The sequence below is a fragment of the Fusarium flagelliforme genome, assembly GCF_020744385.1.
Source record: "Fusarium flagelliforme strain FIESC 12 MPI-CAGE-AA-0113 chromosome Unknown B0J16scaffold_1, whole genome shotgun sequence".
In the NCBI taxonomy this organism is placed as follows: domain Eukaryota; kingdom Fungi; phylum Ascomycota; class Sordariomycetes; order Hypocreales; family Nectriaceae; genus Fusarium; species Fusarium flagelliforme.
The window spans coordinates 202287-216808 of record NW_025763503.1 but is presented as its reverse complement, the minus strand read 5'-3'; the positions used below and the strand labels follow the sequence as shown (position 1 = coordinate 216808).

The 14522-nt window shown below is 47.8% G+C and overlaps 6 protein-coding genes across 6 annotated transcripts; 1 reads left to right on the top strand and 5 right to left on the bottom strand.

Annotated features, from left to right (window-relative positions):
• Positions 1-245: 245 nt before the first annotated feature.
• On the bottom strand, positions 246-2952 carry B0J16DRAFT_325922 (heterokaryon incompatibility protein-domain-containing protein). Its single transcript, XM_046125935.1, has 2 exons — positions 2617-2952; positions 246-2548 (listed from the first exon to the last, which is right to left on the bottom strand). The coding sequence occupies exons 1-2, from the start codon at positions 2755-2757 to the stop codon at positions 374-376; spliced, it is 2316 nt and encodes a 771-aa protein (XP_045988037.1). The 5' UTR covers positions 2758-2952; the 3' UTR covers positions 246-373.
• A 6-nt stretch (positions 2953-2958) lies between these two features.
• Positions 2959-3849, bottom strand: B0J16DRAFT_325921 (uncharacterized protein). The gene has a single exon (XM_046125934.1). The coding sequence runs from the start codon at positions 3638-3640 to the stop codon at positions 3188-3190; it is 453 nt and encodes a 150-aa protein (XP_045988036.1). The 5' UTR covers positions 3641-3849; the 3' UTR covers positions 2959-3187.
• A 276-nt stretch (positions 3850-4125) lies between these two features.
• B0J16DRAFT_408135 (uncharacterized protein) lies at positions 4126-8243 on the bottom strand. The gene is made up of 3 exons (XM_046133004.1): positions 7806-8243; positions 7107-7758; positions 4126-7057 (listed from the first exon to the last, which is right to left on the bottom strand). The coding sequence occupies exons 1-3, from the start codon at positions 8154-8156 to the stop codon at positions 4245-4247; spliced, it is 3816 nt and encodes a 1271-aa protein (XP_045988035.1). The 5' UTR covers positions 8157-8243; the 3' UTR covers positions 4126-4244.
• Positions 8244-8766: 523 nt separating this feature from the next.
• On the bottom strand, positions 8767-11432 carry B0J16DRAFT_325915 (uncharacterized protein). The gene is made up of 3 exons (XM_046125933.1): positions 10623-11432; positions 9835-10536; positions 8767-9770 (listed from the first exon to the last, which is right to left on the bottom strand). Exons 1-3 carry the CDS (start codon positions 11297-11299, stop codon positions 8918-8920), a joined length of 2232 nt encoding a protein of 743 aa, XP_045988034.1. The 5' UTR covers positions 11300-11432; the 3' UTR covers positions 8767-8917.
• A 795-nt stretch (positions 11433-12227) lies between these two features.
• B0J16DRAFT_325912 (uncharacterized protein) lies at positions 12228-13014 on the top strand. Its single transcript, XM_046125932.1, has 2 exons — positions 12228-12351; positions 12420-13014. Exons 1-2 carry the CDS (start codon positions 12349-12351, stop codon positions 12816-12818), a joined length of 402 nt encoding a protein of 133 aa, XP_045988033.1. The 5' UTR covers positions 12228-12348; the 3' UTR covers positions 12819-13014.
• On the bottom strand, positions 12978-13976 carry B0J16DRAFT_376869 (UbiA prenyltransferase family-domain-containing protein; the record flags this gene model as incomplete). Its single annotated transcript, XM_046130799.1, has 1 exon — positions 12978-13976. One exon carries the CDS (start codon positions 13974-13976, stop codon positions 12978-12980), a length of 999 nt encoding a protein of 332 aa, XP_045988032.1.
• Positions 13977-14522: the final 546 nt, after the last annotated feature.

Here is a 14522-nt window from a genome sequence, read left to right as displayed (position 1 = left end):
GTAGTGAGTATCTCCATGAAATTGTCCATAACGTACCGCAGCAATATCCACTTCCCAGAGCCAAACCTCCCTTTGATCCAGAGTAGGTCTTAATAAATCTGGATCACAATTCGAAGTCCAAGTGTCTCCTCTGTATTAGGAATTACCGTCCACTCGCCGTTCCTATGGCAGATCCTTACATATTCATGAAATGGTGAGAAATAAGGACAGTAACGCAGATCCTAAAGGTTCTAGTAGTAAAGATAGCCTCAATTCTAGAATGCGTCCGTATCAACTAATAATACATTGGATATTAAGGGTAGAAAACACAAAATCCAACCGGACTATTGTTCTAAGTTGCCTCATTCAATGCATCCAAAAGAGCAGCACTTATTTAACCGAGTATGAACTCAAACGGATCTCCTCTCTGCGCCTCCCAGCAAGCTCTATGGACACGGCCTAACCCCCTACGATAAGCGATACCCTCGACCCATTTAACCCACATAACAGTATAGTATTCATACCAATGACTCGATTTGGGTCTCTCTGGATGCGATTCCTCGTCGATGTTTAGTTCCGTCTCCGAACAGTACCCCCCAGCAATTTCTACCAATTCAACAGGTTCGTTAGGGTCTTGTAATCTCAGACCCGATATGTCGAGGTCGTCATGGGGTCGCAGGGCTCCAGCCCAGGTCCCGTCAGATTGACGAAGGGAGAGTAGTGGGTATCCTTCCAGCGCCTTCCAAGGCTTTTGATCACAGAAAAGCCAGGCTCGCTGGCTGGTAGAGGAGATATACGGCGATACCACAGGAGGCACCACTTCCTCTGGCTGCAGGACTGGGATTGGGTACCAAAACTCAAGAGAAGGAAACGCTTCATGCTTGTAGAAGTGTGTACGGCAAATTCGGCTTGGATGATATGAATCTGGCTTTGAGTCCTCCGAAACTCTGTGCTTTGACCAGCTTGGATCATAGACGAGTTGTCCCGAATTCGCCGCATCTTTGCAATCAAATATTCTAGCATGAATTGGCGTTCCAGTGGAGTTTGACGTCTCATGTGATTTCCAAAACCGGGTTCGTATCGTGCCTTGGGTCCTAATCGTTTGCGATTGATCTTTCGCCTTGATGAAGTCATACTCGGGTTCAGCAGGGAAAATAACGTAGCCGAACCATCCAGCCCAGCTCCAACTGGGCAGCTCGATCGCCCTTGCCAAATCTTTGGCAACTCTCCGGGTGATATGACCTCCTGGTTCCCATAATAGGACTAGATCAAAGAACGCCGTTGGTAGGCCAGATACGAAGCCACCACACAGTTGAGTGCTAAACAGTAATGATATTCCTGCAAAGCCATGAAGACAGTCTTCTGGATAGGTGAATTGCTTTCTGTTATAGTCACTCAAGATGAGGGTGAAAAAACTTAAGTCTGGGGTAGACCCTTCCAAGATAAAGCTGCACGGGACGATTCTTGCTACGATCGAGTCGAGTTCTGGTGGCAGCTGAACGTGTTCTCGCCAAACGGCGGAGTTGCACTCCCAACGTATACAGTTGCCGTTGAAAATCAACCTCCTTCTGGAAAAGAAGTACTCCTGGAATATCCATCCTCGACTTTCCCAAATGGAACGATCGTTTCCAGGTTCATAGCCACTTGCCCATGGAACAGGAGTCATTACTGCCATTGTGTCCTTGTCGATACGATGAATAGTCTGATGCATACGTCTGGGCTCTGATATACCCTGGAGGCCACGTAGCCCGCTGTTGGCATGTTCTCCATCGGCTGCAAAAAGCGTGACGGAAGCATTGGCGTAGATCATTGCCATCTTTGCTATCTCTAGTGCCTTTTGTGCCTGGTTATCTTGAACGATACATAGAGTATCAACCCATAGGTATTGCTCTGATAATATCTCGACTAAACCCATGGCATCTCGGATTGTCCTAGCGATAGGTTTGGCCAATTGTCCTGACAGCGATCCGTCACTCTGGAGGTGGATGAGATCACTCTCAGTTGTGTTGAAAGTTGATTGACTACCCCATACATAACTGAGGGCGATATAGGAGCAGTCTTCCGGTGCTGCGACAAGACATTGACGCTTGACATCTACAAGCCATGCAGGCCTTATAGATGAAAGTGCTCTATTGGGAAATGCTTTACAGAGCCCAACGTGATCAGCATCGCATGCAGACTTCCACGAACCTGCTAGATCTCGGTCAATCCAATTGGCATCAAGAAGTTTCCCTTTACTTATTTCCTTTGTTGTTTTTGGGTTTTCCATGAGATACAATACGGACAGTCGTGGCATAGAGAATGTTGCTCCAGAGCGCATTCTTGTACTGATCACACTAGCCATGTTTAATGGGGATTTGTGTATAACCAAGCGCTCGATGTCATTAGCTAGGGCGTTTATTGTATCGGCGGACATGTTGGAATCTAGGCGCAAAGCAGATATAACCAGGTCGTGATGTTGGCTGCATCTCGGCTGAGAACATAAGACTTCAATGCCTGATCCGAGTTCAGCCTGAGCGGATGGCGCGTGCAGCACAAATCTTATCCCCTCGCAAATGTCGCAGTTTGTCTATAGGCGGTATTGTTTAGTCCGGGCTCCGGGTAATAGGTTGGATCCATAGCATGGTGTTAACTTACCGGTTTTGTGATATCTTGTCTATCATTCTCGTGGCTTTTGAGGGATGAGTTCGGGATCCGTGATTCTTCTTGCGTCAAACGTGCCATCTTTTGCAGAGCATGTATAGATAATTCGTGTATTTGACCCAGTCGGAGGTTCATACGTAGCGGGAGAGAAAGAGAAAAATACAAGAAATTTTAGACCTAGCTGTCTTCACCAAATCGAGAATACGGAGGAGGGTTTCAGGAGCCTTGTTTTTCTAACTAATTAAGGGGAAAGGGCGGTGTTTGATCAACGGAGCGGGAGGCCCACGTCACAAATGATTGTCCAATCAGGACGCCACATTTGCCGACAAGAAGTAACTGGCTTTGAAATTGACAGGTAAAATAGCTAATACATACAATAATAAATGGAAATGAGAGTTGCGTCATAGCCTGGTGGCTGAGGTGGCAGAGTCGGGGGCGCAGTAATGAAGGCATAATAACAGGAGACCAGCACCGGATCCGCCCAAACGGAGCATCTAGTCAAGTACCACATGATTGGCGAAATCGCAGCGTTATTGTCCACTATTCGTTACCCTGTAGAGTGACCTCAGTGCATCATAATCTTCCAATACAACCTATCCATCTTCAGCGTTTCCATGAACCAATCATCACCAACCTTCTTCCACGTCTCATGATAATACCCCCCACCAGTCCCATGGAATCCCGAATCAGCTTCTTTATTCCCAACATGATAAATCACCGAAAACACAGCTTTGATCTCGTTCTCGGAAACCTGCTCCATTTCCGCAGGTCCAACATTGTGGATCGCCTGCAAATTCTTGTTCTCATTACTGAAAAACGCAGTCCAATCATTACGGCTTGACCACTTCATTGGCAGGTCTCCTTTCATGATCACGCTGCCGTCGGGTTCATGGAAGGAGTATGTAGCGTCGGGGAGCATGATGGTGTCAAATTTGTGCCAGAGGTGGGAGTCGGCGTAGCGGCAGTATTGCGCTTTTTTCTGGGAGATGATTGCGTATGCTTCTGGTGAGACATCCATTTTCTAGTCTATTGATATTGGCCTTTGATGATGTTCTGTGCTAGGCGAGTTCACGTACTGAAATGCGGTATTTTATATGCGGGGGTTTAGGAAGTGAGAAGATATAAAGAAGTAAGCAGTAAGATTACAGCTTCAACTTGTACTGCATTTATAGACATAGAAGTTGATAGATTAGTCAGACTGCCTATCAGTTACTGTTTTGTTCCAATGCCAATAGTATTCACGTACGATTCGTTTTCTGATGCAACCCTTCGGACAAGTTTCCGGACATGGTTATTTCGCCAAGGTGTGGGACTTCGTCTCAACTCAACCTTGTCCTGATTATATGTTTCTTAGTAGCCTACAAGATTTATATGCTATTAAGTAAAGAAGAGCTATTCCTCTAAAAATAAAAGAAAGAACTAAAGCGATATCATATCTACTCTATAGTTCTAATAGTAACTCTTCTTAATTACAAGAAATAAATTAAATTGTATTATATTTAGTGAACTAGTAGAGTCTGTAATACTAGTTAACTTATCTCTTTACATCTACTCATAGATATAAAATTAAAAAAGAAAACTTATAAACCTAGAATACCTAACAGAAGTACTCTTGGATCCAGTTAACGAGCTAAATACAAGTCTCTTGCTTCAATCAGAACTTTCAACGCTGAATGAAAGTCCGCCTCGACGTCAGCATCATTTCCCCTACCTGAAAGCGAGTCCATCAGACCAATGAGGGCACCACAGTCGTGGATTTCCAAACTAGTTCCGCGTCTTAGGAATTGAGCGGCGACTGAAACTAGCTCGGAAAGCAACTGGCCTCTCCGGCTAGCACCAGGCCGTTCCTCTAGCTCCTGTTCCAGTCTGGCCAAGCAGAGGTCGAAAGCGGTCGCCCAAAAGCAAGGCATACGGGTATCCCTCCATCTGAGAAGCAAAACTTGATTAGGGTTAACGTCCCCGATGGGACGATTGGGATCAGCACCGTTATCGAGAAGAGCTCCGACGGCTTCTGCTCGGCCCTGATAAGCTGCGACCATGAGAGGTGTAACGTGACCACCAGCCGCTGCTTCAAGATCAGCCTTTTGACGCAAGAGATGTTGTATTATGACTGTGTCCCTAGCGATGTGCAACGGCTGAGCTCCAAGCTGATTCCCAACTCTTGGATCCGCTCCATGTTGAAGGAGGATTTCTGTCAAACGCCTCTGGTTTGTCCTCACAGCCAACAGCAGAGGGGTTTCGCCAGCTGAATTCTTCAAGCGTATGTCCGCGCCGTAATGGATCAGGGCCTCCAATGCTGCTTCTGAAAACTGTGATTTAGGGCCGGGACGGCCCCTGCAGAGACGATGGCAAGCTGTGTCGAGCTTGACACCGTACCTCCCATCACATTGGAACACGCCTCTACGTAGTAAAGCAAAGAAGAACTCCCAGTTTGATTCTTCGATGGCCAAGAACAGCAACGGTGATTCCTCTTGAAAGTTGTTGAAGGTGACTTCTGCTCCCGCTTCGACTAGCTGTCCCGCTAGGCTCATGAGTTTCCTTTCGATACAAAGTTGAAGATTCGGCCCGCTGGGCTCTACACCTTTAGAAAGCAATTCATGAGCCAAATCTATATACCTGTGACTAATGGCGACATGCAGGATTTTCGAGCCATTTTCCAGGAGCACCTGAGGATGCAAGTAGTTCATAAGAAAGAGAAAGTATGACTGACCCACTACACGTTCGGAAGACGCTTCCAGACTTGCAATCAGGTGCCGTGTAGCGCTTGACATCAGAGAAGGTCCACAGATGCTAGGGAAAGGGCACTCAGCAAGGGCAGGATTGAATGGGATGCAACCCAGATCGGTGAAGGAAGCCAAAATTGTTGGCAGGCTCTCTGGGAACACGAGGTAGAAAGGGCCTAGCCACCCCAAGCCTTCCTTCCTGAGGCGGATTTGTGAGAATTTGGTTCTAACAGCGTCTACGGCGGTCCTGAGAGCCGCGTGTAAGCTATCTTGATCTTTCGAGTGAAGATAGTGTTGGAACAGAGTTGCATGGTTGTTGATGAGAGCCCAGGTTGCTGCCTGGACCACAGAAACCCATGGCAACGAATCAGAGACAATTGGGCTAGTTATCAAGTTCCTCCACAGCGGAAGGACCCTGTATCGATCGTCACTCCAGATGTCCCGTGTTGATAAGAGCCAATGATCCTTTGCGTAATCTAGAAACAGATGGACGTCATCACTCACCCTCCGCCTCTGATTCTGCAGTTCGTACGATAATCTTTCTAAATCCACTTTTGCGTCTCGCTGACGCCTGTGCTTGGTGAGCAGATTGATACCTTTTCGAAATGCCTCTGATGGCATGACCGACGTGGCGGTTACTTGAGGTACCTGTGCGAAAGAGGCTTTCTGCGATTTAGATATCCGATTCTCGAAAACAGCGTAGCTTAGATATGTTACGCACACGGCACTCAGCATCTGTTCCGCTTCAGGGAGATCAAAGTGAAAGATGCCAGTCTTCTCATCTGAGGAACGGGCTGTGAGATGCAGGAGCACACTGTAGTGGATAAATCTGACGCGAAGGTCTTCCTCGTCAATATCCAGCAGACTCCCCCCATAAGCCGAAATGAGCGCCTTACCAGTGCCGATAAGAGTTGAGTAGTTCCAAACTGTGTTTCCTGGCTCAACGTTTGACGCTACGCGTAGTTCATCCATGTTCATAGGCGGGTCGGCCGAGGCGACCAACTTGAAGACCTTACTGCCTTGTTTGCCATCCACCATCCGGGACAGAGCCTTGTCAAAAGCTCCGGGCAGGTCTTTGGGTAAATTTCCTAGTATATCTAGGATCTCCGCGTCTGATCGCAATTCTTGTGTGTATCTGGGGCAGATGTCCTCAATCTGAAGAGAGAGCCATAGGAACATGCCCTGGCATCCCACCAGGAGTTGTTCCTCCATGAGCCTTTCTAGCTCTGTTGGCAAGGGTCTAATGGCATTCCATCTGGAGACTTCCGCTGCAAGGTACGCAGAGATCTCTTTGGACCTGTCTGCAGTCTCCATGGAGAGAGTCCGTACCCCATCGAATCTAGACTTGACAGCAGAGTAGCATGTCGACGTGGGCCGTGATGAACATAGAATATTTACCCGTCGATGTTCTTCCAGCCGGTGTAATTGACGAAAGACATCGTCGACAGCTTCGTCGGATATTTCATCTAACCCATCGAGCACAAAGATTCCTCTCCAATTGGAGGGTGTGACTTTGATCAAGATGTCAATGCACGCCTCGGGGGTCGCCTGAGAAAAAGACATTGTCTCTGGCTGTTCAAGTGATGACATAAAGGAAGGCTCGATAGCAGGACTCTGTAGTACTTGTCCAACGATGCTACCCAGCAAATTGGTGGCAGAGAGGGTTTTTGGATTGCTGCTCTGACAGAAGAAGTATGACACGGTGACACCACCTAGGATCTTCATTAGCATATAAAATACAACATAAAAGGTTGAAAGAACCTTGAGGATCCATGGATGGAGCATCCAAAGTCAGCTGCGCAACGGCAGATGCCATTGTTACCGTCTTTCCAGACCCAAGGTTGCCATTGAGCCAAAGGACAGATCCGGCCTTGGAGGACAGCCAGGTTTTGTATGCGTCCTGCTCATACATCCAGCTTGACGTGCCTCTCTTCCTTTCCCTCCGCCAAATCTGGTCGAACTCACTCTGCTCTGGACAAAGAGCGGCAAGCAACCGGTGCTTGCGTGATTCCCTTTGACGCTTTGCGGTATCTGTTGACATGGTGATCTGCAAGCGGTTGAATCGATCTAGAACTGACGAATGGCTTTGAAGCTCTGCTTTGGCAAGGAGAACTGCCGTGCTTTTCTCGATTAGCAGGGCCCAAGTTGCGAGGTCCGACTCCAGGGGCTTAAAAGCTGCATCAAACGTTGACGTGAGCGAAGCTGCCAGCTGCGATAGGGCCGACTTGGCACAATCGTGCACAATCTTGGCACATATGTTGACCATGACGATAGTATACTCGCATATGTAGGACTGGAGTGTCGGACACTTGGGGAATAACGTAGCGAAATCTTTGTGCAAGGATAAGGACCGCCCTAGTCTCAACATCATGTTCGTAACATTCTCAAAGTAGGAAAGGAAAGAGAGCGATGTCTGACTTTGTTAGCGAAAGCAACATTGGATGATGTACATATACCAACCTCCAAAGACAGGCGAACTGCAGCCCAGACACCGCAGGCGATAAGATTCTGGGAACCTCCCACTAGAACATCCCCAATGGGAGCAAACTGTCGCATGCGTTCCAGAATGGCGACAAGTCGAGTGCCATATGGCCTCCATAATCTGTGAGATCTAGCACCATCCCGGTTGATCTCCTCGGTGAGCCTAATGATGTCGTCTGGGCTTGGGGGACTCTGTGAGTGTAGGTTCTTGAATCTGGCACGCTGGTTCTTGTTTTGGAGACAAGTGCTGAACTCTGAAATTGCCTGGGCGAGCCGGATCTCGGGCTTCAGCCTTGCCGTGAAGCCGACGGCCGAAGATACGTTCTGCATGGTCTGGTAGTACAGAGTTGCGCCGCCAAGTCCGTCACGTTGGCTTCATATTCGATTGTTGATGACGATGCTCTTGTCTTTGAACCGAACGGTCTCAAGCAGAAAGAAGAAGATAAAGATGAGTTTATGGAAAGAAGAAGTGAGGGGATGGTCAAATTGAAATGATTGCTCAGCTGCATGGGGTCTAGGTGGCTGAGCGTTGCAGTGAGGCGTTTATTGCAGGGGTTGTGTGGACGAGGCAGAGTGGTAACATTTCAGCCGACAAGAAGCTAAGTGCTATTTATTGCTAAATAAATGTGTATATATACTTGAGAATCTATGAAGGGAACGACGACATGTTGCGTCGTCGTCAGTCCATTTAAATGACGGTTCTTATGTGATTGGTTGGTAGTAATATATATGTAGCGATTGGAAAAATAAAGAAGGGGATACACGTCCCGTAGCCGCCGAGTTCGTAACAGAAAAGGTCAAATTTCGTTATAACAATATAGTTATTCAGTATTATATTTATACAGTATTATATATAAACCTATTATAATTTATTGCTTGTTTAACAAGCTACCCACGCACTCTACTGTTTAACGATAGACGGATTACTCTATAGTTTATTCTGACTATAAATATTCATTTTAGTGGGTAGTGCTACGTGAGGAACAATCCTGTCGATGCAATTCAACGCACCGCATTAAAGCCTTTGCACTTAACGTATATTTATCACCGGTACAGAGTAACAAGCTGCAGAAGGCCAAATAGCTCATCCATCACGAAGAACTCGGAAACACCTCGGGCCACGTTTCCTTCTCGCCCACGAGCATGGTATAAGATACTTCAGCGTAATGCTCTGCCGCCAAGCATAGTTCAGGAGCAAGTTGGCGATACACATTCGCGAGATTGTAGAATGCCCATGGCACAGCGTCACTCGCCACCCCCCATCGTTCAATTTCGAGTCGCGGCCGATCCGTAATGTCATTGGGCAGACATGCAATGATGCTGTGTCCCAAAGCCTCGAGGCCCTTGAGGATCATCTTGGCCGCATTATTCACCTGGGTATTCTTGAGCAGGTGGGCGCCGGAGGCGAAGTAGGGTTCACAGAGTTCAAGCCGAATGGCGGAGTCGTTGTTTGTCGGGTAGGTTTCCTCGAGAGCCTTAATGAGCCGGATTGCCTTGGCTCCGTTGCCTGAGTCAGGCTCATGAAGAAGCCTCTGGAGGCCGTCGGCAAGCACCTTACGTTTCTGGAAGACGGACCTAGACGTGGCTTTCTTACACAAACACAGCTCGCAGTCGCACGTGAACCCCCAGTTTTTAAAGCCCTTTTGGGCCTCTTGGTAAGATTCAAAGGCCACAGGAAGACGATAGCAGAAACGGAGTTCAGTGCCAGCGACGAGGTCCTTCGTCGCGCGCACGATTTGCATATCTCCGATGAAGGAGCGTCGACAGTTGCCCACACAGGAATGATTGATACGAGACGCGAGCAGCCAAATGCCCGAGGTTGTGTACTCGAAGTCTTTGCCACTCGTCATATCTCTACTGCTGGATGTTGCCTTGAGGAACGACTCGCGGCTCGTCCTCGGAGCACCAAAATTATTAAAGGAGGTAATCTTTTCTACCAGGAATCTGAATCTCGGTTAGTCGTCTGACCCAACTGGTTTACCAGTCAAATTGACAGAAGACAACTCACGAATCGACTACAGGGGTTCCGTCAGTCTCCAAGACCGTAGGCTTTTGGTAATCGGCGTGGTGAAGGTCTCCAAAGTCGGCGGACAACGACGAGTTGTGGTACAGTTTCTGTACAATCAGGGTCAAGAGATGTGCCTGGCCACCCACTACCATCCTCTTGGTGGCAAGATTCATCAGGATTTTGGTCTGCTTTCTGGATTGTTCATCGCCAGCAAAGCTATAGGCGAACGCCTTTTCGCAGAGCAGAAGCTCTCCCGCTGAGACCGCCTTGGTGGTGAAGAGCCCTTTCCCCCGGCCAGGCGACTCGCGAATCTCTACCGGAGCTGAGAAGGTGGCACAGTCGATGAAGGGAGGTGTCCTTTCAGCCTGCTTATACATTTGCGTGAAATTGTACTCGCCTGTTTGTTGTTCTTTGAGCCGCTCGTTGATCCGAGCTTTCTCGGAGCTGGCTGCCTTGTTTTCAGGGAACGAATGTGTGAGTTCCTCCAGTATCTCGAGACTCTGCTGATAGTCTCCGAGCTCATGCAATGCTCGAGCCTTTCGGAAGAGAGCTTTTTCGGATGGCATCGCAGGATTGGTGGCTTTCTCGGCATCCAACAAGGCCTGCTTCGGTCGGTTCAGGTTTAGGTTTGCCAATGAGCGGTTGAGGAAAGCGAGCTGTCTCTCTTCAGAAGTTTGACCCGCTTGAATAGCTGAAGAGTACCTGGATGGCTGTCAATTACGTGCTTTCGGCTGCCCAACTGTTTGGCCTGATCTGCAGAGTCAGACAAGCCGAAGTGAGAAACATACAGTCGTAGTGCTTCAGCCCATTTCTTGACCTGTACAGCGTCGTTGCCTTGCTTTCGAATGTCACTGCTGTTCTCGTGTGAGATCACCATCGATGGCCTCCAGTGCGAGGGAATGCGGTCGTCAGCTCCGTCCAGCTGGATAATATCACTAGGATGGTCGACTCTCAGCGAGTATGTACCGTCCGTGGCACATTTGAAGAAGGGCTCTTTGAGGATGTAGACCATGTTAGGGTTCAGGATCTCAGTGGCAGGGACGATGGTCTCTTCAGGCTGGTGATAGAGCTGGAGCAACACAGCGGTTCCCTTCTCATCCTCCACAATGGCCATCACAGCCGTCATACGATCCGGGGGCGTGAGGACGCGGAGCAAGATCTTCTTCCCTCGATGATGGGTTTCGAGTCTCATATCGGAGATCATGATGGGTTCCAGTTCGTTGGCAGACTTAATGCAAGGTGGGTAAGGCGCTGGGACCTGCATGGTAGCGATTGTGTTTTCGTTCGATTGAGGGCGATATGAGTTGGCCATGAGCTTCATCATGAAGGACGAGACGACTTGTTGAGAAGGAGGGTGATCTCGCACGGCTTGACCCTTTCTCCTCGCTGCTCGTTCTGCAGCACCCTGAATTTGCTTCAGATAGCCGATGTACTGGCTCTCGTTTGAGACGTCTTTGATATCCATCTTGGCATGGAGAGTTTAATAGTTGAGGCTGCGTTAGAGTTGAAATGGTGATTGAGAGTACAGCTCGAGGTTTAAGTCCTGAGCCATTTCTTAAATGATGAGTTGACGGGCCGCAGGTGAAAACAATAGACAGCCAAAAATGCCTCGTCAGGTTATCGCGTTGGTTGGCCTCCCACAGGTGACCGCATATTTGTGACCAATCTTGTGTGGCCAACGCTGTCCATCGATTGGTCAACAGAGTTGCGAGACATCACCCCTCTCGCCGTTTGCCCAATTGAAAGTTCAACAACCAGAGGCAAATGATCGAATTAATGATTTGTAGAACTGAATAACCCACCAACAGAGAAGGAAAATGGGTTTAGCAATAATTCGATTATTATTAAACTGATTGGGAATGTTTGAATTATGTCTTAGCACTTCCATCCAGCAACCTAACACGTCCGTTCAGCGCAACTCATGGTCGCCTGCATTCCACAGTTGGCGCATTCTGCTGGGTCAATCTCCATGCTGAAGAGATACAATCGTCCCTTTGAAAAGATTAAAGATGAAATTTGAATAGGTCGGGATAAAGGACCATTAACTGAAATTGAAATGTGAGTAGTGAACCCTCAAGGTTCGCTTGTGCTTGCGTCTGCAGCGTATAGGATGGTCGGCCTCCCGCATGTGGTGAGCCTTCCTTCGCATATTCAACAGTAACCACGCAACTAGTCATCATAACTGTAAGACATGGTATACGTCTTAGCTAGCAGTCGGTAACTTACGTGTTCAAGTGTTATTGGCCAGGTATTACGAGGAAACAAAGTGTAGCGAATGCCTAACACCAAGTCTGTAGTCCTAGTCGTATGTTGGCTGCATCTTGATAACTAGAATGCCTTATTCCCACAATTATGCCAGCTAGAGGGCGGAACTTTCCAGTTGGTGCGGCATTCTTGGTTATATACCCAGCAACTATTAATCATTGCTTTGCGTCTGGCACATAAACTGAAGGCAAAAACAATTTTCTAACTAATCAATCATAACCTACAATTATTCAACTTTCCTTTTAAATTATGGTACACGGGTCTAGTCCTTTCCAAATCTCCAACAACATTATTGAGCTGCCCACTGATTTCGCGCGTAGACTATTTTATTATCCAACGTCCGAAATCGGATTCTCGCTCCCGGGCCAACACACCCCCCAATATGTTTCAGGTGTAACAGTCCCAGCCAACGAAAAACAACTAGATGTTCGAACCGCAACGGGAACGCAGGCCGTCCATACGACAAGTGTACGAACTGCGGGATGTTCTTGGGTTTTGCAGATGAAAGAGGCAATGTCCCCGACAATCCACTATGTCACTGCGGCCAATCCAGCAAAGCTCAGGTGACTGGTCAGAAGAGTGGAAATCCTGGTGGCTTGCATTTTGTGTGTAGACTGGGCACCTGCGACTACTATGATGTAGGGATGAATCAGAATAATGAACAGATCAGGCTTTGCGGGGACATGGTGGAGCAATTTGCAAACCTGAAGCTTATCTAAAGAAGAAGTAAAGGGTGCAAAGTTGAGGTTGGGTGTAGACAATAGAGGAGCGAAAGCATGTAACTTTAATTTTGAGATCAATTCATTATGGCTTTTCCCCTACGTTCTTATCTACCTCCTCTATGTATTTAATGAAGTTTCGCTTGACGGTTTTGATTCTTAGTGTTGAGAGAGCAGCTTCGTCAGTGGAATAAAATAAACCACAGTGTGCCAAGCGCACCACAGCTTCCAGGTTTTCGAGTCCTCTTCAGCCGTGCGCTTCATCAAGACTCTCCAGGTAACCACAGCCCCTAAAGCAAGGGGGAGATAATAAATTAAACCCATCTCGAGATCCCAGAACCTGGCGCAGAGCACACTCCAGAAGGGCACGCAACAGGCTATGATGATGCGTGTTCGCGAGTCCCCAATCACCAGTGGCATCGTCTTGCGGTCGCGGGCCTTGTCACCCTTCTGATCTTTAAGGTCTTGCACGCTCATTGTAGTGAGGATGATGCCGCTTATGATCGCTATCCACATCATTCCCTGCGTGCTCACGGTATTCTCGGGTCCGATACAAAGCTTGAGAGACATGATGTTGACCACTGCATATGCTACAGCGATGATGCCATCGCGGACAATCTCGTCACTGCCACAAAGATCATTGTAGTAAAATGTCAAGACTTGCATGAATAATCCCTCGCTTCCCACACCCAGGCTATAGTTGCAAGCAAGTGCAATGGGCGCAACGAACAGAGCAGCTCGACGAGTCTGTTCCGGCGTGATCATGCCTGATGGGATGGGCCGCCAGGGTTTGTTGATGCTGTCTTCCAGAACCGAATCAGGTGAGCGTTGGTTGGCGAAGTTGAACAAAACAATCGTCAAGACATTCGAAAGTATGACTTTTGGCAAACGGCTGAGCACGTCGATTGGATGTGAGTGAGGGCCATCGAATAGTTCGCCATTGGATAGAGCACCAGTTATGCCAAAGAGAATCCCAGGGGTGCTGAATGTAAAGATGTCGCTCTTGATAAATGCCCAGAGCACCTTAATTGCATAGAAAAGAGACCATCCTGTGATGCGAGGGTTGGAGGCTATGACTGTTGGCGAGCCATAGGCATTCTTCGATATCGAGGTCGTCTTCTCTTCCAATGGATGAAAGGCCGACGTCACTTGAGCCATCGTACTGGTGGAGGTCATAATAAAATTATGGCGAGGATCCCAATTCGAAAGGACTTTGCCTTTTAACGTCTCTGTGAGGGAAAACCAATGAAGATTGTGTTCGTGTCTGTAATGTAAGAACTGCTTTGAGAACGTGGAATTCTAGCAAAGATATAGCCTGGGATAGAGACTCCAATACCAGAGAACAACAACTTAATAACAACATATGCGACTTGCACAATATATATAAAAACCTAGCTCCATATCTTGACAAGAATCCCGCTCCATAGTTTTAAGGTCATTCTGGTGTGGCGTATCCAACGATCATGACTGCAGTGTATTTGCGGCGTATTCATAGCGTATTCCCAGCGTATTTGTAGCGTATCTAGATTAAAATGGGGCTGCGCTGCCCCACAGCTAGTACTGGATGCACCGCATAAGCCTGGTCTGCGTATTTTACCTCTCTTTAAGAATGCGCCTTGATGTAAGCCGCACGTCTACTAGCTCTTTTACAAATGTAAGGAATTACGATAGAGTTGTTGAAATACAAAGCAGATATTAATTCTC